Source organism: Salvelinus alpinus, chromosome 24, assembly GCF_045679555.1.
Source record: "Salvelinus alpinus chromosome 24, SLU_Salpinus.1, whole genome shotgun sequence".
NCBI classification, from domain to species: Eukaryota; Metazoa; Chordata; class Actinopteri; order Salmoniformes; family Salmonidae; genus Salvelinus; species Salvelinus alpinus.
Window position 1 is genome coordinate 29,585,769 of NC_092109.1, and position 24,506 is coordinate 29,610,274.

At 43.3% G+C, this 24,506-nt stretch overlaps 1 protein-coding gene across 2 annotated transcripts; it reads right to left on the reverse strand.

Moving 5' to 3' along the window:
- Positions 1 to 22: 22 nt before the first annotated feature.
- On the reverse strand, positions 23 to 19,852 carry LOC139552531 (cdc42 effector protein 2-like). Of its 2 annotated transcripts, XM_071364349.1 has the most exons (3): positions 18,373 to 19,852; positions 17,844 to 18,013; positions 23 to 7,050 (listed from the first exon to the last, which is right to left on the reverse strand). In XM_071364349.1, exon 3 carries the CDS (start codon positions 6,715 to 6,717, stop codon positions 5,956 to 5,958), a length of 762 nt encoding a protein of 253 aa, XP_071220450.1. In that variant the 5' UTR covers positions 6,718 to 7,050; positions 17,844 to 18,013; positions 18,373 to 19,852; the 3' UTR covers positions 23 to 5,955. The 2 variants fall into 2 exon arrangements, with proteins under 2 accessions (XP_071220450.1, XP_071220449.1); XM_071364348.1 differs by lacking the exons at positions 17,844 to 18,013; positions 18,373 to 19,852 and adding an exon at positions 12,442 to 12,915.
- Positions 19,853 to 24,506: the final 4,654 nt, after the last annotated feature.

The window sequence follows — 24,506 nt, forward strand, 5'->3', positions numbered from 1 at the left end:
AGCAAACAAGAAAATGCTCATCCAGAGGCGGCGCTCCTTTTGGCCGGGGACTTTAATGCAGGGAAACTTAAATCTGTTTTACCTAATTTCTACCAGCATGTTACATGTGCAACCAGAGGGAGGAAAAAAACAAAAAAACTCTAGACCACCTTTAATTCACACATAGCGACACATACAAAGCTCTCCCTCGCCCTCCATTTGGCAAATCTGACCATAACGCTATCCTCCTGATTCCTAATTACAAGTAAAAACTAAAGCAGGAAGTACCAATGACTTGCTCAATACAGAAGTGGTCAGATGATGCAGATGCTAAGCTACAGGACTGTTTTGCTACTGTATCACAGACTGAAATATGTTCCGGGATTCTTCCGATGGCATTGAGGAGTACATCAGTCACTGGCTTCATCAATAAGTACATTGATGACGTCGTCCCCACAGTGACCGTACATACATACCCCAACCAGAAGCCATGGATTACAGGTAACATTTGGACTAAGCTAAAGGGTAGAGCTGCCACTTTCAAGGAGCGGGACTCTAACCCTTATAAGAAATCCCGCTATGCCATCCGAAGAACCATCAAACAGGCAAAGTGTAAATACAGGACAGATTGAATCCTACTGGCAAGATATGCAAATTTAGGGATGACATTCCAGCAACAAACGCTGACACTACACATCCAAGTATATCGGACCAAATTATGATAGACAAGAATTTTACTTTTGAATTCCGTAAAGTCAGTGTGGAAGAGGTGAAAAAATTATTGTTGTCTATCAACAATGACAAGCCACTAGGATCTAACAATCTAGATGGAAAATTACTGTGGGATAATAGCAGACGATATTGCCACTCCTATTTGCCACGTCTTTAATTTAAGCCAACTAGAGTGTGCCCTCAGGCTTGGAGGGAAGCTAAAGTCATTCCGCTACCCAAGAATAGTAAAGCCCCCTTTACTGGTTCAAATAGCAAACCAATCAGCCAGTTACCAACCCTTAGTAAACTTCTGGAAAAAATTGTGATTGACCAGATACAATGCTATTTTACAGTAAACAAATTGACAAGGAAGGACACTCAACAAGCACAGCACTGACAACAAATGACTGATGATTGGCAGAGAGAAATTGATGATAAAATGATTGTGGGGGCTGTTTTGTTAGACTTCAGTGCAGCTTTTGACATTATTGAGCATAGTATGCTGCTGGAAAAACATATGTGTTATGGCTTTACACCCCCTGCTATATTGTGGATAAAGAGTTACTTGTCTAACAGAACACAGAGGGTGTTCTTTAATGGAAGCCTATCAAATATAATCCAGTTAGAATCAGAAATTCCGCAGGGTAGCTGTTTAGGCCCCTTGCTTTGTTCAATTTTTACTAACGACATGCCACTGACTTCGAGTAAAGCGTTTCTATGTATGCGGATGACTCAACACTATACACGTCAGCTACTACAACGACTGAAATGACTGCAACACTCAACAAAGAGCTGCAGTTAGTTTGAGTGGGTGGCAAGGAATAAGTTAGCCCTAAATATTTCTTAAAACTTAAAGCATTGTTTTTGGAACAAAACACTCACTAAACTCTAAACCTCAACTAAATCTTGTAATAAATAATGTGGAAATTGAGCAAGTTGAGATGACTAAATTGCTTGTAGTAACATGAGATTGTAAACTGTCATGGTCAAAACATATTGATGCAGTAGTAGATAAGATGTGGAGAAGTCTGTCTATAATAAAGCAATGCTCTGCCTTCTTAACAACACTATCAACAAAGCAGGTCCTACAGGCCCTAGTTGTCACACCTTGACTACTGTTCAGTCGTGTGGGCAGGTGCCACAAAAAAAATACGGTACACAGAGAGCTAATATTAGTAATATGCATGTCAATCTCTCCTGGCTGAAAGTGGAAGAGCGATTGACTTCTTCACTACTTTATTTATGAGAGGGATTGGCATGTTGAATGCACCGAGCTGTCTAAACTACTGGCACACAGCTCAGACACCCATGCATACCCCACAAGACATGCCACAAGAGGTCTCTTCACAGTCCCCAAGTCCAGAACAGACTATGGGAGGCACACAGTACTACATAGAGGCATGACTACATGGAACTCTATTCCACATCAAGTAACTGACAAGCAGTAAATTAAAAAACGCCTTATGGAACAGCGGGGACTGTGAAGCAACACAAACATTGGCACAGACACACACAAGATAACATATGCACTATACATACACATGGATTTAGTACTGTAGATATGTGGTAGTGGTGGAGTAGGGGCCTGAGGGCACACAGTGTGTTGTGAAATCTGTGAATGTATTGTAATGTTTTAAAATTGTATAAACCGCCTTAATTTTGCTGGACCCCAGGAAGAGTAGCTGCTGCTTTGACAGCAGCTAATGGGGATCCATAATAAATACAAACACTACACCTTCTCCGACGCTCGTCGGATTTGGCAGGGGTTCCAATCTATTACGGACTACAAAGGGAAGCACAGCCGTTAGTTGCCCAGTGACACGAGCCTACAAGACGAGCTAAATTACTTCTATGTGCGCTTTGAGGCAAGCAACACTGAATCATGCATGAGAGCACCAGGTGTTCCGGACAGCTGTGTAGAAATGAATTGTAAATGTATTTTTGGAGTCACTTTTATTGTAAATAATATAGAATGTTTGAGCACTTGTACATTCATTTGGAAGCTACCATGATTACGGAAAATCATGAATGAACCGTGAATAATGAGTGAGAAAGTTAGAGTAGAGTTGTACTTTTGACTACTTTAATACACTAAGTGAATTTGTCCAAATACTTATACCTTCAAAATGGGGGGGACTACATACATAAAGTTATTTCATTTCTAAATGGTAAAACAAACAGTATGTATATGAAAAATACCCTAAAATAAAAAAGGTGACATTTTGTTCCATCGCCTCATAAAACATTTGATCTCAAATCCAAAATGGTGGAGTATAGAACCAAATTAAAAATTTTAGCTTCACTGTCCAAATAAATATGTAGGGAAGTGGAGCCTCATATCTGGTGATTCAGGTATTAGCAGAAGCCAGTGCCATAGCAACTATGATAAACGGAGTGATGAAGGGTTTTGGCTCCGTATGCTGCAATCACTTTCTAAAACAACCAACACTTACTTGGAGGTCTAGACTAGTAGCTAGATACAATAGGAAACATGCCAAAATAACTTGAGTTCAGTTGTTGTGGGAGGCATACCATGCATATCACAACTTAAAAAGTAACACCAAAGTATGTTACCATAGTCATTAGGTGCAGCATACGACTGACTAGATTGTAAAAATCGGGATTTATAGCAGTTGGAGGAGCCAGTGAAGGTTAGTAGTGTTGATGTCAGTCTGTCAACAGGTGCTGTCCCAAACTCTGCAGGAGAGCCTGACGTACTGTACTGCACCGTACAGCTCCCCTGTCACGGAGTGGCTGGCTGCAGATCTGACTGTCAGCAGAGCTCCAGAGTAAACAGACACAGGCTTACGTAACGCCATTCTGGCCTGGCCACGGTCAGCAGGACAGACTGCACTGCAGGCTCTGGCTCCAGACAGACTGCACTGCAGCACATCCTCTCTCTCTCTCTGGCTCCAGACAGACTGCACTGCAGCACATCCTCTCTCTCTCTGAGTCCGGACAGACTGCACTGCAGCACATCTTACCATAACCTTTCTCTCTCTCTCTCTCTCTCTCTCAGAGTCCAAACACTGCACAGCAGCACATCTAATCACATCCTCTCTCTCTCTGCAACATATGTCTATTAATACAGTCCTCTTCTCAACATGTCAGCTATGGAGCCCAAGTTATTTTCCATCTAATTTAGTAATCACTTGAGCATGCACAGGGTGCACAGGAGGCTGCTGAGGGGAGGATGGCTCATAATAATGGCTGGAACGGAGTGAATAGAATTGTATCAAACACGTGAAAACCATTTATTTGATGCGTTCGACATCATTCCATTTATTCCGTTCCAGCCATTACTATGATTTACTCCTGAGTGGCGCAGCAGTCTAAGGCACTGCATCTCAGTGTTAGAGGCGTCACTACAGACCCTGGTTTGATCCCGGGCTGTATCACAACAGGCCGTGATCGGGAGTCCCATAGGACAGCGCACAATTAGCCCAGCGTCGTCCGGGTTAGGGGAGGGTTTGGCCGGGGTAGGCAGTCATTGTAAAATAAGAATTTTTGCCTAACTGACTTGCCTAGTTAAATCACTTTTATTTTTTTTTATTTTTTTAATGAGCCCATCCTCCTCAATTAAGGTGCCACTGGCTGCCTGTGACAGGGTGGATATGTATGGAGTGAGAACATTAGATTTTGATAGATTTGATCTGATGAGTTGATATCCAAAAGTAAACAGAAATTATAGAGCAGTTTAAAAGCTGTAATTAATGTAGTTATATGCAGTTACAATGCCAATAGGTTTATAGTGCTTTAGTAAGTGTGTAAAAGTAACAAAACATTTGATCTAATATGAGATTAATCAAATATAATACTATAATGATATTGTTTAGCGTTATGCATAAATGTAGTGTATGTTAGCCTACAGTAGGACATGTAATGTATAGAACCCCTGTTGGGTACATTATAACGGTATCCAGCGTTTTCTGCCATTCTTAAGGTAGACCTGCACATCATTTGTCCACCGTTATCAAAGAACCAACGTATGTTCTAAATTATATTATCATTTCACTTTTGAAATAATTTGTACAATGTTGAAGTGAATCAGTGCACCTCTGGGTGCAAATAATAAAGCATTTCTTATTGGGTTTGTGAAGAATCATTAACCTGTTATCATTATCCAGTTGATTGCTACATTGTTATTGATGTAATACTGAAATAGAAAAATATATACCCCATGCAGCAATTGGTGTTCCAGCAACTCTACGCTGTATTGTACTGCAAACACTGAAGTATCTTGAAACTAGAATTCCAAATAACATTGGTAATAGTCTGATTGTGAACTTTTCTGTGTTGGTACAGAGAAAGTTGGAGCAACACAAGGACTTGGATGGCTACAGCGGTGAGATAATCTCTTTATGAGCAGTCTCAGGTTGTGAATCAAAACGTAACAGTACTCCAAGCGTGTCCAACATCTCAATGACCAGAGCCTGAGAGCCAGTAAAAACAGAGAGCTTTGCTCTGTAGATCTGCTGAAAGGACGACAGATATGGAACTGCACTCTCCAACACTCAGTGTCTCTCCTGATACAAAGTTACAACTTTCACAATCTTGCAGTAAAAATGAACAAAAGCTGAAAACTGAGACAGACTCAGGGAGGTGACCTCCTCTCCCACTCTGGCTCTCTGTCCTTGCAGAGATGACATCATCCCTGTCGTACAGTTCATCTTTCCATAAGTGTGTGTCTTTGAGAACAATAACCCCAACCAAGTAGAGTCTGAATAGAATAGCTTCATAAGCTGGATAAATCTGTATGACACGCGCAGCAAACTGTGATCTTCGGAGTACGTACAGTAGTCTACAGCTCAGGTGCAGTAAAAATAAAAGATCTAACACCGACATTCAGGTTTTACCATATCCTTCCCACTGACATATTAGCCCAAACATATATATATATATATATATATATGCTGACCTCAGTTCCTGACCAGCAGTGTATTCTTTCCCCAGTCTCTTCATGCACTCTTTGGAGGAAGGGCAGAGGAGATTTAACAGTCAGCTTTTGGCTCATGTCACCTCATTAGACAACACTTCCTACATTAAGTAATTCAAATATGGAAAAGTGTAGAAAGATATTCAATATCAATTAAAACACTAACAGAAACTGATGTTAAGTTCCAGAAAAAAAAGCACTTAATATGAGCAAACTACTGTACAAACCCAGCCTTGTGATCAAGCAAGGCCTGGTTGAGGTCAGAACCTCCTGTGTTACACTACGAAAGACAGTAAATGGACAGAGGACCGAGGGAGGACTTCTCATGGTCAGGTGTAGAGCTCTTGCCGTCCTCCCTGCAGACAGGTTCCGTTGAGGCCGTTGAGGCGCTGGCGGTCCATGATCTGCAGCACGTCATCCAGGATGGAGGGGCCCAGGTCCAGGTGCAGGGAGAGCAGGGAGCCTGCGTTGGACAAGTAGGGACGCTCCTGAACCCGGTCATCCAGATAGGGGTCCTGGATACACACATCGTCGTCTGATGGAAATCTGGGAGAGGGTGGGCAGAACTGGGAAGTCCTGCTGGGAGTCTGGGCCAAGGGGGAGTCCAGGCCTGGGTGATGGGACATCAGGATCTTGTCATCCAGGTGCAGTCGAGGAGGTTTGGGTGGGGGGGCTGCGTTCTGAGGCGGGTGGGGGACAGTGGGGGGTGCAGAGGTGACGGGCAGGGTGATGGCCTGCAACCCTCCAATGATGGGCAAAGAGAGGGCGTTCTTCAGAAGGGGGGAGCTCTCTGAGGAGGCTGTGTGTCCACTGATGCTGGCAGTACGGCTGAACTGGAAGGGCTCTGCGTACATGGAAGAGCGCTGGGATATGCTGTCGCCCTGCTGCCCAGGGAGCAGGTGGAATTTCCCCTCCAGGAAGGACAGGTCCCCAAATAGGTCGTCCTCCCCCCCGCCGCTGCCAATGTGGATGGTGTGGCGGAAGTCCCCAAGCGGAGGACTGATCATGTCCGAGGAGAGGATGTCCCGCAGCTTTTCTTTCTTACCCTTCCTGCTCCGCCGCTTCAGGTATATGGGCGCCTTGGTGGACATGTCTGGAGCCCTCCCTGGGCAGCAGAGACTCAACTCCTGCAACAACGTGAGGGGTGGTGGGGGGGGAGAGGAGGCTGGGCAGAGCTTCTCTCTGAATCAGACACAGGAAGGAGGAGAGGGAACCAGGCTGGCTGGCTGAGCTATTAACAGTCAGGCCTGGTGCTCAGGGAGGACTGCTACTTCTGCAGCCAGCTTTACTGATGAATAGTCCCAAATAAAGTCCACATCACTCTCTTGTAACAGCGCTTCACAGTGAGTAAGAAGTGAGGAAGGCACGACGACTGTTGGAGAGGTTTTTTAGTGAGGTCCGCGCACTGTGTCAATCACCTCCCACTGCGGAAACAAGCAGAAGAAAGCCATTAGAATATAAAACTATCATAGAAACGTTGCTCTAAAATGCATGCTATATAAACATGGAGGAACAATACTCTCACAATATTACATGACGTCTGATGTTCAGAAACTTAATATGTAAGGAAAATAAACACTCAAGTGTAAAAAAAACAACCGTGACACATAACAGAGACCCCTTAGGTCTAGTTTGATAGAGTTGAGCTGAAAGAAAGTAATTCAATAAATATTTCCATCGTATCATATCAACAGGACATAAAATAATCACTCAGTCTATTGTTGTTGGCAATGCAGCATGGGAAAAGTTTCTTATATGGTGAATGCCAGAATTAATGAATCAGGATGCACTGCTGAGGAGTGATAGGGCGATATGTGAGTGTGAATAAGAGAGGACACTTTCAGTAGCATGCCTTGTGGACGAGAGAGAGTTAGCCTGGTTTAAACCTATTTAGGGAGCTTTAGTGAGGCAGGTGTGTGTCAGGCTGGCAGACAGTAGTTCTGAAGGAGGCAGATTAAAGTGCTGCTGCTGCTCAGTGAGGGCCTTGGTCAAGCAGAGCAGGAAAACCTGGGTATGAGAGAGAGGGCATGACTTGACATTAACTATTGCTTCTTAGGTTACAGCTATGAGATAGGGACAGCTTTACAGTAGCACCACTGAGTGCACAGGAGGAGCTTGAGCCTCAGGCACTCACAGAATATTTACTTTAATGTTCGCTGTCAGCTACTGTGCACATAGATCACTCTGCAACAAAAACAAAACAACGTCTCCCCTCTACCAGCATACGAAACACAATACCTGACCTCAAAGTGTATGTCAAGTAAACAATGGTACTACTGAATAAAAGCCCCAAAAAGGTACCAGAAGAGACAATATGTCACATGATGTCAGGGCTGTAGAGCGAGAGGAACTGGTCGAACCAACTTGATCGAAGCTCTGCTGAACCAGAACAGAGTGCATTCTGGTTGGTGACAGATAGCACAGAAATACATTGTTAACTAACAGAGAGAAAGAGAGTGAGTTAATTTTCCCTTTGTACTTCAACTATTTTCACATTGTTAAAACACAGTACATACAGTTGAAGTTGGAAGTTTACATACACTTATGTTGGAGTCATTAAAACTCGTTTTTCAACCACTCCACAAATTCCTTGTTAACAAACTATAGTTTTGGCAAGTCGGTTAGGACATCTACTTTGTGCATGACAAGTAATTTGTCCAACAATTGTTTACAGACAGATTATTTCACTGTATCACAATTCCAGTGGTTCAGAAGTTTACATACACTAAGTTGACTGTGCCTTTAAACAGCTTGGAAAATTCCAGAAAATTATGTCATGGCTTTAGAAGCTTCTGATAGGGTAATTGACATCATTTGAGTCAATTGGAGGTGTACCTGTGGATGTATTTCAAGGCCTACCTTCAAACTCAGTGCCTCTTTGCATGACATCATGGGACAATCTAAAGAAATCAGCCAAGACCTCAGATTTTTTTTTTTATAGACCTCCACAAGTCTGGTTCATCCTTTGGAGCAATTTCCAAATGCCTGAAGGTACCACGTTCATCTGTACAAACAATAGTACGCAAGTATAAACACCATGGGACCACGCAGCCGTCATACCGCTCAGGAAGGAGATATGAACGTACTTTGGTGCAAAAAGTGCAAATCAATCCCAGAACAACAGCAAAGGACCTTGTGAAGATGCTGGAGGAAACAGGTACAAAAGTATCTATATCCACAGTAAAACGAGTCCTATATCGACATAATCTGAAAGGCAGCTCAGCAAGGAAGAAGCCACTGCTCCAAAACTGCCAGACTACGGTTTGTAACTGCACATGGGGTCAAAGATTGTACCTTTTGGAGAAATGTCCTCTGATCTGATGAAACAAAAATAGAACTGTTTGGCCATAATGACCATTGTTATGTTTGGAGGAAAACAGGGGAGGCTTGCAAGCTGAAGAACACCATCCCAACTGTGAAGCAGGGGGGTGGCAGCATCATGTTGTGGGGGTGCTTATCTGCAGAAGGGACTGGTGTACTTCACAAAATAGATGGCATCATGAGGAAGGACAATTATGTGGATATATTGAAGCAACATCTCAAGACATCAGTCAGGAAGTTAAAGCTTGGTCACAAATGGGTCTTCCAAATGGACAATGACCCCAAGCATACTTCCAAAGTTGTGGCAAAATGGCTTAAGGACAACAAAGTCAAGGTATTGGAGTGGCCATCACAAAGCCCTGACCTCAATTCTATAGAAAATATGTGGGCAGAACTGAAAAAGCGTGTGCGAGCAAGGAGGCCTACAAACCTGACTCAGTTACACCAGGAAGAATGGGCCAAAATTGACCCAACTTATTGTGGGAAGCTTGTGGAAGGCTACCTGAAATGTTTGACCCAAGTTAAAGAATTTAAAGGCAATGCTACCAAATACTAATTGAGTGTATGTAAACTTCTGACCCACTGGGAATGTGATGAAATAAATGAAAGCTGAAATAAATCACTCTCCACTATTAGTCTGACATTTCACATTCTTAAAATAAAGTAGTGATCCTAACTGACCTAAGACAGGGAATTTTTATTAAGATTAAATGTCAGGAATTGTGAAAAACTGAGTTTAAATGTATTTGGCTAAGGTGTATGTAAACTTCCGACTTCAACTGTAGCTAATAAAATAACATTTAAAAATGCCTTTATTACTTTGCGATAGACAGAGGGTAGCAGTGCCAACTGAATCACTGGTCTGTGGAAATAATGACAGAGAGAGAGACGTGCCTCATCTCTAGCTGCATTCTGTTTGGCCACAGTGAAGAAGTCTCTCTCAGACATGCCATTGTGGACCCAGACTGTGTACGTGAATACTTTGCAATTGTCTAAAGCACACAATCAATCTGTTTCATTCAAACGAGTGTAACCGATGTGAAATGGCTATCTAGTTAGCGGTGGTGCGCGCTAATAGCCTTTAAATCGGTGACGTCACTTGCTCTGAGACCTTGAAGTAGTGGTTCCTCTTGCTCTGCAAGAGCCGCGGCTTTTGTGGAGCGATGGGTAACGATGACTGTTGTTGTGTGCAGAGGGTCCCTGGTTCATGCCCGGGTCGGGGCGAGGGGACGGAGTAAAGTTATACTGTTACACGAGCAGGGTAGAAGACGCATCAGGATGATTAGAATTGAATAATGCAGTAGGATAATTCACTGAAAAGGTTTGGAAAAAACAACATTGTAATGAGATTCTAGCCTTGTCGCAGATCCCTTGTCTTGTTCGTATGGAAAAGCTATACATCTGCTGACCAGACTAACGAAATTCCTTTGCCTCCATAAAATTTATTTGTCAGAGTTAATCACTCTAATCAAAGGTCAATAGTATTCAATGCTGGTAACAATGGGTTCGAATAGACTTATACACATACTGTGTTTAAATATCATGTATGTTTAACACAAAACTATTTTTCGCCTACTCACTCAAACATAGTATGCACGCACACTCACCGAGTGAGCGCTTCTCTTGCACATACTGTAGTAAGCAGTTTCCAAGGCCTGTCAGGCACATTTGAAAGAGTGCTTCAGTGCTTTGTCAACAAAAAGCAGCTAAGATCTTGGCAGACCAGTGGGATTAAAGACTGGTCGTGGTCTCATGATAGGCTTTTTTTTTGCACCGGTTCAGAAACAAAGACAGACGACTACTCAAGTGCAACCGTCTCGGAGGCCAGGGTGACCACCAGGGTTGACATAAACCCCAACCGCAGATACAGCCACTGGCACAGCCCAGCCAAGAGCCAAAGCTGAGGGACATCTTACCTGAGCTATTACTTCAGACACATTGGCCATGTGAGTTGTGTGTGACATCACTGCTCCCATTATCCAAGGTGATGAAGGAGTCAATGTTGTGGAGACAGTCTTTCTCCAAAAAGCAACCAGAGCTTGACCATAGAGGAGCCACAGCAAAGATCCACAGCCACAGTGGAATAAATATAATGCAGACAAACACGTGGTTTCCATTCCAGACATTACAATGAGTGCGTCCTCCTATAACTCCTCCGCACCAGCCGCCACATAGCTCTTTGTTTCCAGACATTTTATCATGCATGGTATTTTCCTATTTTTCGTAATTCAGTTCCAGTTTTCACAAAAAGTGGGGAAAACACAGGCAGAATAAGATTGAACTGAGAACCTCACTGAAGCACTTTCAACGCAATTTCAAGGAGGTAAAAAAAATATCCTGGAAAAATAAACATAGGATTCTGAAGGGTCTGTTTTGACATGCCCTTTCTATATTTTCCAAAAATGTACAGCTTCTTGTGTGTCAACGTTTCCAACAAGCAAGACGAGAGCTGAATCCATGAAATTACCAGGCTTTGTAAGCCAGTTCTTAACTGCCACAGCTGAGATAGAACAATGCTTGGTGAAGCCCTTGAAAAGCTTGTTCATTTGTTAGATATTGTATGGGACATACTGTCACAACATGTTTGTCCCAGGCTGCCATTGACAGAACTAACAAAGAGAACTCAGAGGTCTAAGGAGGACATTGTTCACCCAGAACATACTGTTGACTGCAACCGAGTGCTTTTTTGAACAATGCTCGCAGTGTCACCATTCAAATGACTGTGTCACAGGAGGCCAGTGAGAGACAACATGCCTCAACGACTGAAGGGATGATCATGTCATTCAGAGTTTGAAAGAGTTTAACTGCTACAGGGCTGGAGAATTATGGTCTGCTTGAAAGAAGTCAGGTGGTAGAAAAAAAACATCTCACAAGCCAATCCTGAAAGTGATTAGTAGATCTTGAGCTGAATGTCTTTTGGATGGTATTTTAGATTCCTTTCTCATGATACAAACAGAACCAGACAGACAATTCTTTCAAAAATCCTTACCTATTAAGGATCATTTGGGAATGCTCAACTAGGGTAGGAAAGGGTTGTGTGATGTTTGGTCAACAATAATAGAACAGTATAATTTGCATAAACACACTACCCCAAATCCACCTCTGTCCCAAGAAGAGGACAAGTTTCTATCAACACATACTTCGTCAACAAATACAGGACAAATGAAGAGTAAATTCAGATGAGCAGAAGGGAACAGGTCATTCTCAATGATGATGAATGATTTTATATATTGTTAGAAATGTTCCCTAGTATCTAGACTATCATTTAATAGAGGTGTGCTGCAGTATAACACAACACGCACACACTCCATAAAGGGTTGACTAATGGGCTAACAGAAATATAGAATCCTCAAAATAAGGACGGTTTTCCGCAGTACCTCTCCTATTTCTAGGATACCTAGGTTAGATTTTATATCATGTCTACTCGTTCGTTACACGCATCTTAGTTGCTATACGCAGCATTCAAGGAGGTAGAATAGATTAGATCTGCTTACCTCACCGATGCCAGATATGACATAGAGCAGGGGTCGGATATTTGAGTGTGCGTAAATAATGTCATAAGTCCCTGTGCTTGGCGAGCGTCGGTGCCTGCACCGCTTCTTCATTTGATACCATGGTCCATAGGCTGCTAAAGCGACGATGTGCTGATATCGTAGAATCAGAGATGCGCTATACCTCTTATCGCTTTCTCACTTTGCTTAGAGCGCGCGCTTAAATAATGGTGAATAGCTGGAAACTCTGTCACTGGATTTCGCGCAGAACACTGATGGCCTATTCCTCAGGGTCCCACAGTGCGCATATCACCTTAACAAACTCCCGATGGTAAACAATAAATAAAACGACAGTTCTCCTCAGTGAACATTCCATGAAAGAGCTGTAATCCAGGGCGGGCTTCTCCTTCTCGGGTGGACTATATGTCTTCCTCGTTCCTACAAATTCCGACACATCGTGCGCTTCCGTCGCTGTTCAGATGTGCGCGCACACTGACTCACAGTTACACCCGGTGTTTGTCAGTGGAATCACACAACTATTTTTGACACAGGGGAGTTGGCTTTGGAGAGCTATTCATTAACACATATTTGTTTATTTGGAATCCCCAATCAATCATTTGGAACAATTGAAATAGTGCAATCATAATCTCACATTAAAAAGTTAAAAAATAATGTGCCTATTATAGAAGATAAGATCGAGAGGAGTGAGTCAAACCATACGAATAGACCTGTAAGGAAGGAGAGCAAAAAGGGCTAACTAATGGTACTGTGTGCCTGGTGCCCAAATCTGTGCCAAACGTGCATGACACATTTGGCGGGAAGGAAACCGTTATAGCTGTTCCATTCTGATACCAACGAAAGACTACAACGGGCATCAGTCTATGCTGTGTCATTTTGAAATATTCTGTGGTCAGTTGCCATTTCCCCACGGCAGTACCGGGTGGATGTGCGGGGTACGAGGTAATTGAGGTAGAAATATACAGTGCATTCGGAAACTATTCAGACACTGACTTTTTTTCACATTTTGTGAAGTTACAGCCGTATTCCAACATGGATTTTTTATTTTTTTCCCTTAATCAATCTATACAAAATACCCCATAACTACAAAGCAAGAACAGGTTTTTAAAAATAATAAATAAAAAAACTGAAACATCACATTTACATAAGTATTCAGACCCTTCACTCAGTAATTTGTTGAAGCACCTTTGGCAGTGATTACAGCCTCAAGTCTTCTTGGTTATGACACATGCTTGGCACCCCTGTATTTGAGGAATTTATCCACTCTTCTCTGCAGATCCTCTCAAGCTCTGTCAGGTTGGATGGAGAGCGTCGCTGCACAGCTATTTTCAGATCTCTCCAGAGATGTTCGATCGGGTTCAATGTTCGATCGGGCTCTGGCTGGGCCACTCAAGGACATTGAAAGACTTGTCCCAAAGCCACTCAGCCTATGTCTTGGCTGTGTGCTTAGGGTCGTTGTCCTGTTGGAAGAACCTTCACCCCCAGTCGGAGGTTCTGAACGCTCTAGAGCAGGTTTTCATCAAGGATCTCTGTGTACTTTGCTCCGTTCATCTTTCCCTCAATCCTGACTAGTCTCCAAATCCCTGCCGCTGAAAAACATCCCCACAGCATGATGCTGCCACCACCATGCTTCACCGTAGGGATGGTGCCAGGTTTCCTCCAGACGTGACGCTTGGCATTCAGGCCAAAGAGTTCGATCTTGGTTTCATCAGACCAGAGAATCTTGTTATTCATGGTCAGAGTCTTTTGGTGCCTTTTGGCAAACGCCAAGTGGACTGTCATGTGCCTTTTACTGATGAGTGGCTTCCGTATGACCACTCTACCATAAAGGCCTGATTGGTGGAGTGCTACAGAGATGGTCTCCACAGAGGAACTCTGTCAGAGTGACCATTGGGTTCTTGGACACCTCCCTGACCAAGGCCCTTCTTCCCTGATTGCTCAGTTTGGCCAGCTCTAGGAAGAGTCTTGGTGGTTCCAAACTTCTTCCATTTAAGAATGATGGAGGCCACTGTTCTTGGGCACCTTCAATGCTGCAGAAATGTTTTGGTACCCTTCCCCAGATCTGTGCCTCGAGTCTCATAGCAAAGGGTCTGAATACTTCTGTAAATAAGGTATTAGTTAATTTTTTATTTTGCAACAATTTCTAAAAACCTGCTTTCGCTTTGTCATTATGGGGTATTGTATGTAGATAGATTAAATTATACATTTTCCTCATCAATTTTAGAATAAGGCTGTAATATAAAAAATAAAAAAATAAAAATCAAGGGGTCTTAAAATACTTTCCGAATGCTCTGTACATACAGTATAGGTAAGGGTAAAGTAACTAGGCAACAGGATAGATAATAAACAGCGTATGTGATGAGTCAAAAGAGTTAGTGCAAAAAGGGTCAATGCAAATAGCCCAGGTAGCTATTTGGTTAACTATTGCCAGTCTTATGGCTTGGGGGTAGACGCCGTTCAGGGTCCTGTTGGTTCCAGCCTGTGGGTGGATCGGTACTGCTTGGCATGTGGTAGCAGAGAGAACAGTCTATAACTTGAGTGGCTGGAGTCTGACAATTTTTAGAGCCTTCCTCTGTGCCTTGTTTAGAGGTCCTGGATGGCAGGGAGCTCTGCCCCGGTGATATACTGGGCCATATGGACTACCCTCTGTAGCGCCTTGTGGTCAGATGCCTAGCAGTTGTCATACCAAGCGATAATGCAGCCAGTCAAGCTGCTCACAGTGGTGCAGCTGTAGACTTTTTGATGATCCAAGGGCCCGTGCCAAATCTTGTCAGCCTCCTGAGAGGGAAGAGGCATTGTCGTACCTTCTTCACGACTGTGTTGGTGTGTTTGGGCCATGTTATTTCCTCAGTGATATGGACACAGAGGAACTTGAATCTCTCGACCACTACAGCCGCATCGATGTGGATGGGGGCGTTCTCGGCCCTCCATTTCCTGTAGTTCACGATCAGCTCCTTTGTCTTGGTGACGTTGAGAGAGAGATTGTTGTCTTGGCACCACACTACCAGGTCACTGACCTCCTCCCTATAGGCTGTCTCATCGTCATCATTGACCAGGCCTACCACCATTGTGTCGTCAGCAAACTTAATGATTGTGTTGAAGTCATGCGTGGCCAAGCAGTCATGGGTGAACAGGGAGTACAGGAGGGGACTAAGCACACAACAGAGGGGCCCCCGTGTTAAGGGTCAGCGTGGAGGATTTGTTGTTCCCTGCCCTCATCACCAGGGGGCAGCCCGTCAGGAAGTCCTGGATCCAGTTGCAGAGGGAGGTGTTCAGTGCCAGGGTCCTGAGCTTAGTGATGAGCTTGGAGGGCGCTATGGTGTTGAACGCTGAGCTGTAGTCAATGAACAGCATTCTCACATAGCTGTTCCTCTTGTCCAGGTGGGAAAGGGAAGTGCAATAGAGGTTGCAACAGCTGTGGATCTTTCTTGTGCATGTTAACCTGTTTAAAGGTCTTACTCACATCAGCTACGGAGAGGCAGCTCTAGCCTTTAGCTCAGTGAGGATGTTGCCTGTAATCCATGGCTTCTGGTTGGAATATGTACATGGTCACTGTAGGGACAATGTCTCCGATGCACTTATTAATGTAGTTGGTGACTGATGTGGTAAACTCCTCAATGTTATCTGATGAATCCCAGAACATATTCCTGTCTGTGATAGTGAAACAGTCCTGTAGTTCAGCATTCGCTTCATCAGACCACTTCCGTATTGAGTGCGTCACAGGTACTTCCTGTTTGAGTTTTTGCTTGTAAGAAGGAATCAGGAGGATAGAGTTATGATCAGATTTGCCAAAGGGAGGGCAAGGGAGTATGCATTTCTGTGTGTGGAGTAAAGGTGATCTAGAATGTTGTTCCCTTTAGTTGCACAGGTGACATGCTGGTAAAATGGATTCCAGTTTCCCTGCATTAAAATCACCGGCCACAACAAGTGCCGCCTCGGGGTGTGCATTTTCTTGTTTGCTACTAGCCCTATACAGCTCATTGAGTGCCGTCTTAGTGCCAGCATAGACAGCTATGAAAAATATAGATGAAAACTCTTTGTAAATAGTATGGTCTGCAGCTTATCATGAGGTATTCTAACTCAGGAAAGCAAAAACTCTCGTGCACCAGTTGTTGTTAAAAAACTTCGGGATCTGTGTCCCTTTCACAGGACGGTTGATCTAACGTAGGCTAATGCGATTAGCATGAGGTTGTAAGTAACAAGAAAACTTCCCAGGACATAGACATATCTGATATTGGCAGAACGCTTAAATTCTTGTTAAATCTAACTGCACTGTCCAATTTACAGTAGCTATTACAGTGAAAGAATACCATGCTATTGTTTGAGGAGCGTGCACAATTTTGAACATGAAAAGTTATTAATAAACAAAATCAGGCACATTTGGGCAGTCCTGATACTAAATTTAGAACATAAATACAATGGTTCATTGGAGCAGTCTAAAACTTTCCACATACACTGATACCATCTAGTGGCCAAAATCTAAATTGCACCTGGGCTGGAATAATACATTATGGCCTTTCTCTTGCATTTCAAAGATGGTACTACAAAAAAAAATACAAAAGAATGGTTTGTTTTTTCTTTGTATTATCTTTTACCAGATCTATTGTGTTATATTCTACTACATTCCTTTCACATTTCCATAAACTTCAGTGTTTGCTTTCAAATTGTACCAAGAATATGCATATCCTTGCTACAGGCAGTTAGAGTTGGGTGTCATTTTAGGCAATACATTTTTTTATTTAAAAAGGGGGCTAATCCTTAACCAGCTTTAACAAAGAGACACACCCCTCCCTCATCTTACTCAAGGCTGCTGACCGGTCTTGACAATACATTGAAAAACCCAGTGAGATGTATATGATCAATGTCCTTGTTCAGCCACGACTCTGTGAAACAGAATATTACAGTTCTTCAGGTCCCGTTGATAGGATAGTTTCGAACGAGCTCAAAACATTAGCCATGATTTAAGATAAGAATAGTGATTACCACCATGTGGTCTTTTAGCAACGACAGCAAACACGTGGTGAACATAAGAGGTATAGTACAATGACGGCAGCATTTAAAAAATGCAACAACCCTCCTCTGAAAGCTATTTGGGCATTGATTCAACAAACATGTCATAACGTCTGTTTTTAATAACATCTGAACTTCAAACAAAGCATGTGCAGGCCATTTTTTTAAAGGATTTCATAAACTGTAAAAACAAAGCTGTTCATACAATCTGAGTGTAGCCTACACATGGTTGGGTTGAAGCAGATTTTGAGTAGAGGCCTACTAACAAGGCTGTAGGAGGAACAGTTCTGGTCCGGATAAGGGCAGACTAACTATTGTATTTTCCCCTTCCTCCTTTCCATACAGCCCAAATGTTGGGGAATGTTTGTTTCACCAACCTGTGTTCATGTGGTAGGCTGAGCTTTAGTCCTTTCAGGATCTGTTCTTTAAGTTCCTTTCCCACCAGGTCCTTGGTGGGAAAGACGTGTACTTTCAGCTCTCCTGTGTTCAGACTGTGTTCATCTCCCCTCCCAGTGCTTGCCTTGCTGTCATGCATAATGCATAAGAGCTTAAGCAAGAAAAAAAAGTATTTTCAATTGTTGGGAAAGGGCTCGTATGTAAGCATTTCACGATAAAGACTACATCTGTTGTATTGGGGCGCATGTGACAAATACAATTTGATTTGAAATGCAAACACAAGCCCACAGATTTTTGCTTACTAGAGAAAGTATGAGTGATTATGAAACCATTTCAATCAAAACAGTTAACTAGGTTTCTGGAAAATCAAAACACATTTTATAAATCCATTTACACTCAAGAAAAATGTTTTTCAGTGTGAGATGATAAAAAAAGCAAATTACATAACACACAAGCTTTCTCAAAGCACACAAATAACATTATGTATGATCATACTCTAAACTCGCTTACCAGTTTGATTGAATAGGATCCTGAGTGTTCAAAACCCAGTCAAAGACACATTCATTTCATCATCAACCTTTCATGAAGGCATGAAAAACTAGACAACTTCTCCTTTTTTAAATCCATTATACAACATGTATCCCGTTCTTTTCTAATCATGTCAAAGTTTTTAATTGTTGATATTCGGTTGATCAGTACCATGCCAAAGGCAATTTGTTTGGGAGAGCTGAATCCTTCCACAGCAGTGTGACCTCCTTGTCTTTTCTCTAGGAGCTTTAACGGTCGCTGGGTAACAGGCCATTGTTAGGTTAATAAAGTGGGGACCTAAAAGAAGGGGGGCTCAGGCGCTTTTTTAAATTGCCTCAATATATTGTAGCTAGTTGCCAAGGTATCCAAGACACTTGATTAATTGAGGTTGTTATGGCCATTGACACATCTTTATTAACAGAAAGAATGAAGATTGAAAAGTGACAGTTTAGATTAGAGTTTATATCATGCCTACAAGCTCTTTTGAACACCATGTAAATGCCATTGACCCTCCTCTTAGAAATCAGAATTATGAAGCAGAGAATGAAGAGTCTTCATTTGCTTACTCAAAATAGAAATCATCCAATGTATGACCACCACACTTAAATCAGTCATTCACTTACTGGTACAGTTAAAATAAAATCAACTGAGAACGCACAAATATTATATAGACCCCTAATACTAACTATGATCAAACAAACTCAGTTCCTGCTCTTCTCAGTCTTCTCCACAAATACCTGCACATCAGAGGAGGCTGGTGGGAGGAGCTATAGGAGGACAGGCTCATTGTCAGAGGAAGGCCCCAAAAAATTGTCAAAGTCCCAGTCACCGAAGTCATCTAACTAGTGTATTTAGACAACGTTTACCTATGGGTAGTGTATGCCCATGGGCAACTTGTCTTGGTACCCCCTTTACCCACAATCAAACAAACACCATAACCAAAACAATACTCACAGGTGGGACAAAGTGACCTGTAGGTGTAAAAACAAACAAGAGCTCAAAGAGAGATATTGCGAGAGATTGAGACACAAAGAGATCGAACTCTAGTGAAAACAACTAGAGTTGGTTGGTTTTCCCTTGGTTTCCCTTGGTTTTTAAACCAAGGGAAAGAGGATGTGATTGGATAATGGAAACAGGAGGTGTGTCTTCTGATTGATGACTGATTGGGGAATGATGATTGCCACCTGTGAGGGGAGAAGGAGAGAAAAGAAACACAGGGTACACACACACAGGATACCTGTATCCGTAACACTCCCACCCTTAAAGGAGCAACCCTAGGGGGGATTGCGAACAAAGAATTTACAATGAATACCCACAAGACCAACAAACAAAGTTAACCTAACGAAACATACACACGAGACAAAGCATCTGCTACTACGTTATCAGAACCCTTTTTGTGGCGGATCTCCAAATTATAATTTTGCACAATAAGAGCCCAACGCATAAGGCGCTGGTTCTGGTTGTACATACAGTGGAGAAAAACTAGGGGGTTATGGTCAGTATATACCATCACTGGTAGGGCACTGGAACCAATATAAACTTCAAAGTGTTGCAGAGCTAACAACAAAGCAAGAGCTTCTTGTTCAATAGTTGCATAGTTTGCCTGACATTGGTTAAACTTACGAGAAAAATAACAAACAGGATGATCCACTCCACTCTTGTCCTGCTGCAGTAGAACAGCACCTCTGGCACTAGCATCTACCTCCAGTTTAAATGGTCGCTCAAAATCCGGAGCAGCAAGTACAGGGGTATTACATAAGAGTGCTTTAGCAGATTCAAAAGCTACCTGAATCATGGGACCACTCAAACGCCCTAGCTGGACTGAGCAAATTGGTTAATGGAGCAACTACCGCATATTTTTTTTACAGAAACTACGGTAGTAGCCAACCATCCCTAAAAAGCAGTGTAGCTCTCGTCTGGTGGTAGGTGCAGGGAATGCAGTTATAGCCAAGACCTTGGCATCAACAGGGTGCACCTGTCCATGGCCGACCGCTTTGCCGAGATAGGTAACAGTAGCCTTCCCAAACTCGCACTTTGCCAAGTTCAGGGTTAGAGACGCAGCTGCCAAACGTTCACATACTACCCTTAGAGAGTTAACATGATCTGACCACTCAGACGAATAAATCACCAGATCATCAAGGTATGCACTACAATTGGGAACTCCAGCTAATACGGAGTTAACCAGTCGTTGGAAAGTGGCTGGTGCATTCCGCATCCCAAAAGCCATGACTGAGTATTGTAGGAAGTTGTCTGGGGTCACAAAGGCAGAAATCTCAGAAGCACGTGAGGTTAACGGAACCTGCAAGTAACCTTTTAAAGAGGTTCAACTTAGTTACATAAGTAGCAGCACCGACAGTGTCGATACAGTCATCCAGTCTGGGTAACGGAAACGAATCTGGCATTGACAGAATTTACCTTTCGATAATCCGTACATAACCTGGACGTAACCCATCAGATTTAGGAACCAGAATGCAAGGAGAACTCCAAGGGCTTGAATTTGGCGTAGCCAGGTCATTCTCCAACAAATATCTCACCTCATCCCTCATCTTCCTCTTGGAAGCGTTGATACGATATGGGTGTTGCTTGATAGGGGCAGCATTTCCAACATTAATGTCATGTTCCAACACGTTTGTGCGAGTAGGAACGTCATTAAAGAGACATGGAAAACTGTAGTAGCCTCACAATATCGTCGGCCTGTCCGTCCGTTAAATGAACCAGACCTGACTGGAGAGACAGCAGCATTTCTGAGTTGGGCAATCTAACGCACTGCTGCTGAGTATTGCGCAACTCTAATCCATCTCCATCATCATTAATATGACAGTCCAACCCAGCCCAGTCCGCTATCATAGCAGTAGAAGCAGAGGAGAAGGCAGTACCTTCCTCTGTTTTTGAACTATCTAACTGGGTGATGGGTCGGGTGTGGTATGCTTTCAACATGTTAATGTGGCACACACGAGATTGGCGTTTTCTATCAGGAGTTTGAAGCACATAATCAGTTTCACTTCTTTTTTTTTCTCAATTAAATAAAGACCAGAGAAACAAGCTGACAGTGAAGATCCTGGAACAGGCAATAACACCAATACTTGGTCACCTGGCTGTAGTGGACGAGAAACAGCCTGTTTATCATAGTGTCTTTTCATACCCCTCTGTGAGGAAGACAGAGCTTCATTTGCAAGAGCACAGGCTTGGTGTAGGTGCTCACGAAAGCGACTAACGTAGTCCAACACATTCTCATCTCCCGCACACAACTCTTGGGACAAAAACTGTTCTTTAAGAACTTTCATTGGTCCTTTCACTGTGTGACCAAACACTAGTTCAGCTGGGCTGAACCCTAGGGACTCCTGTACAGTTTCACGAACAGCAAACAAAACTAGAGGAACTCCCTCATCCCAATCTTTCTCAGATTCCAAACAATATTTACGTAGCATAGACTTCAATGTCTGATGCCAACGTTCAAGCGCAACCTGAGACTCTGGGTGATATGCGCTTGACACACGGTGCGTAATTGACAAGGATTTTAACACCTGCTTGAAGAGCTTTGATAGGAAATTGGTACCTTGATCACTTTGTACCACCTTAGGTATCCCGAATGTCGTGAAGAATTTAATTAAGGCTTTACTCACTACCGGAGCAGTAATCCTTCGCAGAGGAATGGCCTCGGGGTATCTTGTTGCCATACACATAACCGTTAACAGAAACTGGTTACCCGATTTTGTTTTCGGTAATGGTCCAACACAATCAACCACCACATGTTTGAATGGTTCACCTATGACAGGTATTGGACAAAGAGGAGCGGGAGGAATAACCTGATTTGGTTTTCCTGTTATCTGACATGTGTGGCATGTCCGACAGAACTGAGCCACATCTTGTTTTAAACCTGGCCATAAGAAAAGTCGAAGGATCCGATCATAAGTTTTGGTGATTCCTAAATGACCAGACCACTGGTGATCATGAGCAAGGGATAACACATTTTGTCGAAAGGCTGTAGGAATCAGTATTTGGTAAACAGCATTCCAATCTCCGCCCGCGTCAACATGGGATGTCCATTTACTCATGAGGAGATTACCATCAATGAAGTAAGCCACGTTCTTCTTCTTTACCTCTTCCAATGAGACACCACTAGAAAAACATTTAGGAAGCTTGATGTCAACCTTTTGGTTAGCAATCAGCTGCTCACGACTGACTGGTAACTGTATTGCATCAGCAATAAGTTCAACATACTTCGATTCTTCTGGGCTGTTTGTCAGAGGTGATCAGCTTCCCAGAGGTAGCACACAACCCATCCTCTTGATCAAACTCTTTGAACAGAATAGTGTTCGACAAATTTATCACGTCACCCTCTTGTCGTGCCTGAGCACGAGTGACAGCACAAGCGGGGAACACATGTGGATAATTTTGTGCCAGCTCATTGGAGAGAGAGTGGTCACTTATCCAATACGGGTACTACCTTTCCTCCGGCAATATCGTTACCCATTATAAAGGTCACACCTTTTACTGGCAACATAGGACGTACCCCCACTCTGAATATTCACATTAATCCAAGATGGCGTAGCAGTCGGATGTGTCTTTGTCCTGTCTGTCCCGTGTAAATAGTATTCGTATTTTTCGTATACATTTCGTATATATTTTAATTTCACTTTCCATCTAGGAACTGAATATACATTCCTACATTCCGCCTCACCCAATGTGGTACGGACCTGCTATTTTTTTATACTTTAGAACCGTAACCCCAATCAGAAGCTAGCCAGATAACTAGCTACTAGCTAGTAGTCAGTTAGCCACTGCTGCGGTCTTCGCCCTTAACTCGGACACAGCCAGCTTCAATACCGGGCCAATACCTGCCAGTCTGCAAGCGCGATATCAACCCAGAGCATATAGGACTGCTTTTTCTCTACCACATCACCGGATTCCTGACGCAAGCTCTGGACAATTACACCGTATTATCACAGCTAGCTAGCTGCAACCGAGTGGCTACTACTGGCTAACACCTCTGTCCCGAAGCAAGCACCAGTTAGCCTTGAGCTAGCCTCGAGCTAGGCCCATCTGCCGGCTAGCCGAAGAGGTCTACCAGCGAATTCTTGGGCTACAATACCTCTTTTGCCAATTGGACTGGACCTTTTTTTTGCCGACACAGAGCCCTGCCAATCCATCACAACTGGTCTAAATCAGCTACAAGCTAATTTAGCCATTTTTTTGCCGCTGCTAGTAGCTTTTACCTTCTGCACAGACACCAGCCCTGTTATTAGCCTGGATATTACTCACCAATTTACCAGCATCGGACTGTCTCTCGACAACAACGCCGGATTCCTGCCGTAATCCCTGAGCCACTACTTCTGATCCTCACAGCTAGCTTGCAGCTAGCGCAGTTAGCGCCACTGCCACGAAGCTAGCACCAGTTAGCAAACACAATTCTACAATTCACAACCTCTCTTTCGCCATTCGGCTTGGATTCTCTGGATTCTCTGTCGACACGACCACGTCTGAGCAGACCCCCTCCGTCTGAGCAGACCACCCCCCGGGCTACTAACTTTAAACGCCGCGTGCTAGCTTAGTGGAGGCCTCCCTGCTCCATCTACGGCTGCACCCTGGACACTATGATCACTTGGCTACATAGCTGATGCATGCTTGACTGTCCATTAATTCACGGTACTCCATTCTGTTTATTTGTGTTTTATCTGTCGGCTCTGTGCTTTAACTCAGGATCTGTATGTAGTTAATCCGACCCTCTCTGCCTAGTCGTCGCCATTTTTACCTGTTGTTGCTGTGTTAGACTAGTACCCTGTTATTGCTGCTGTTATCTTACCTGTTGTTTTAGCTAGCTCTCCCAATCAAGACCTGCAATCACTTTATGCCTTATTGTATGTCTCTCTCAAATATCAATATGCCTTGCATACTGTTGTTCAGGCTAGTTTTCATTATCATTGTTTTGGTTTGCAATGGACCCTGTAGTTCCACTCTCCGTACCTCTGATACCCCCTTTGTCCCACCCCCCACACATGCGGTGACCTCACCCATTGAGACCAGCATGTCCAGAGATACAACCTCTCTTATCATCACCCAGTGCCTGGGCTTGCCTCCGCTGTACCCGCGCCCCTCCATACCCCTGTCTGCACATT

Bases quoted from the DNA above. Each gene is read 5' to 3' on its own strand.
- LOC139552531 (XM_071364349.1), bottom strand. From the start codon at position 6,717: ATGTCCACCAAGGCGCCCATATACCTGAAGCGGCGGAGCAGGAAGGGT.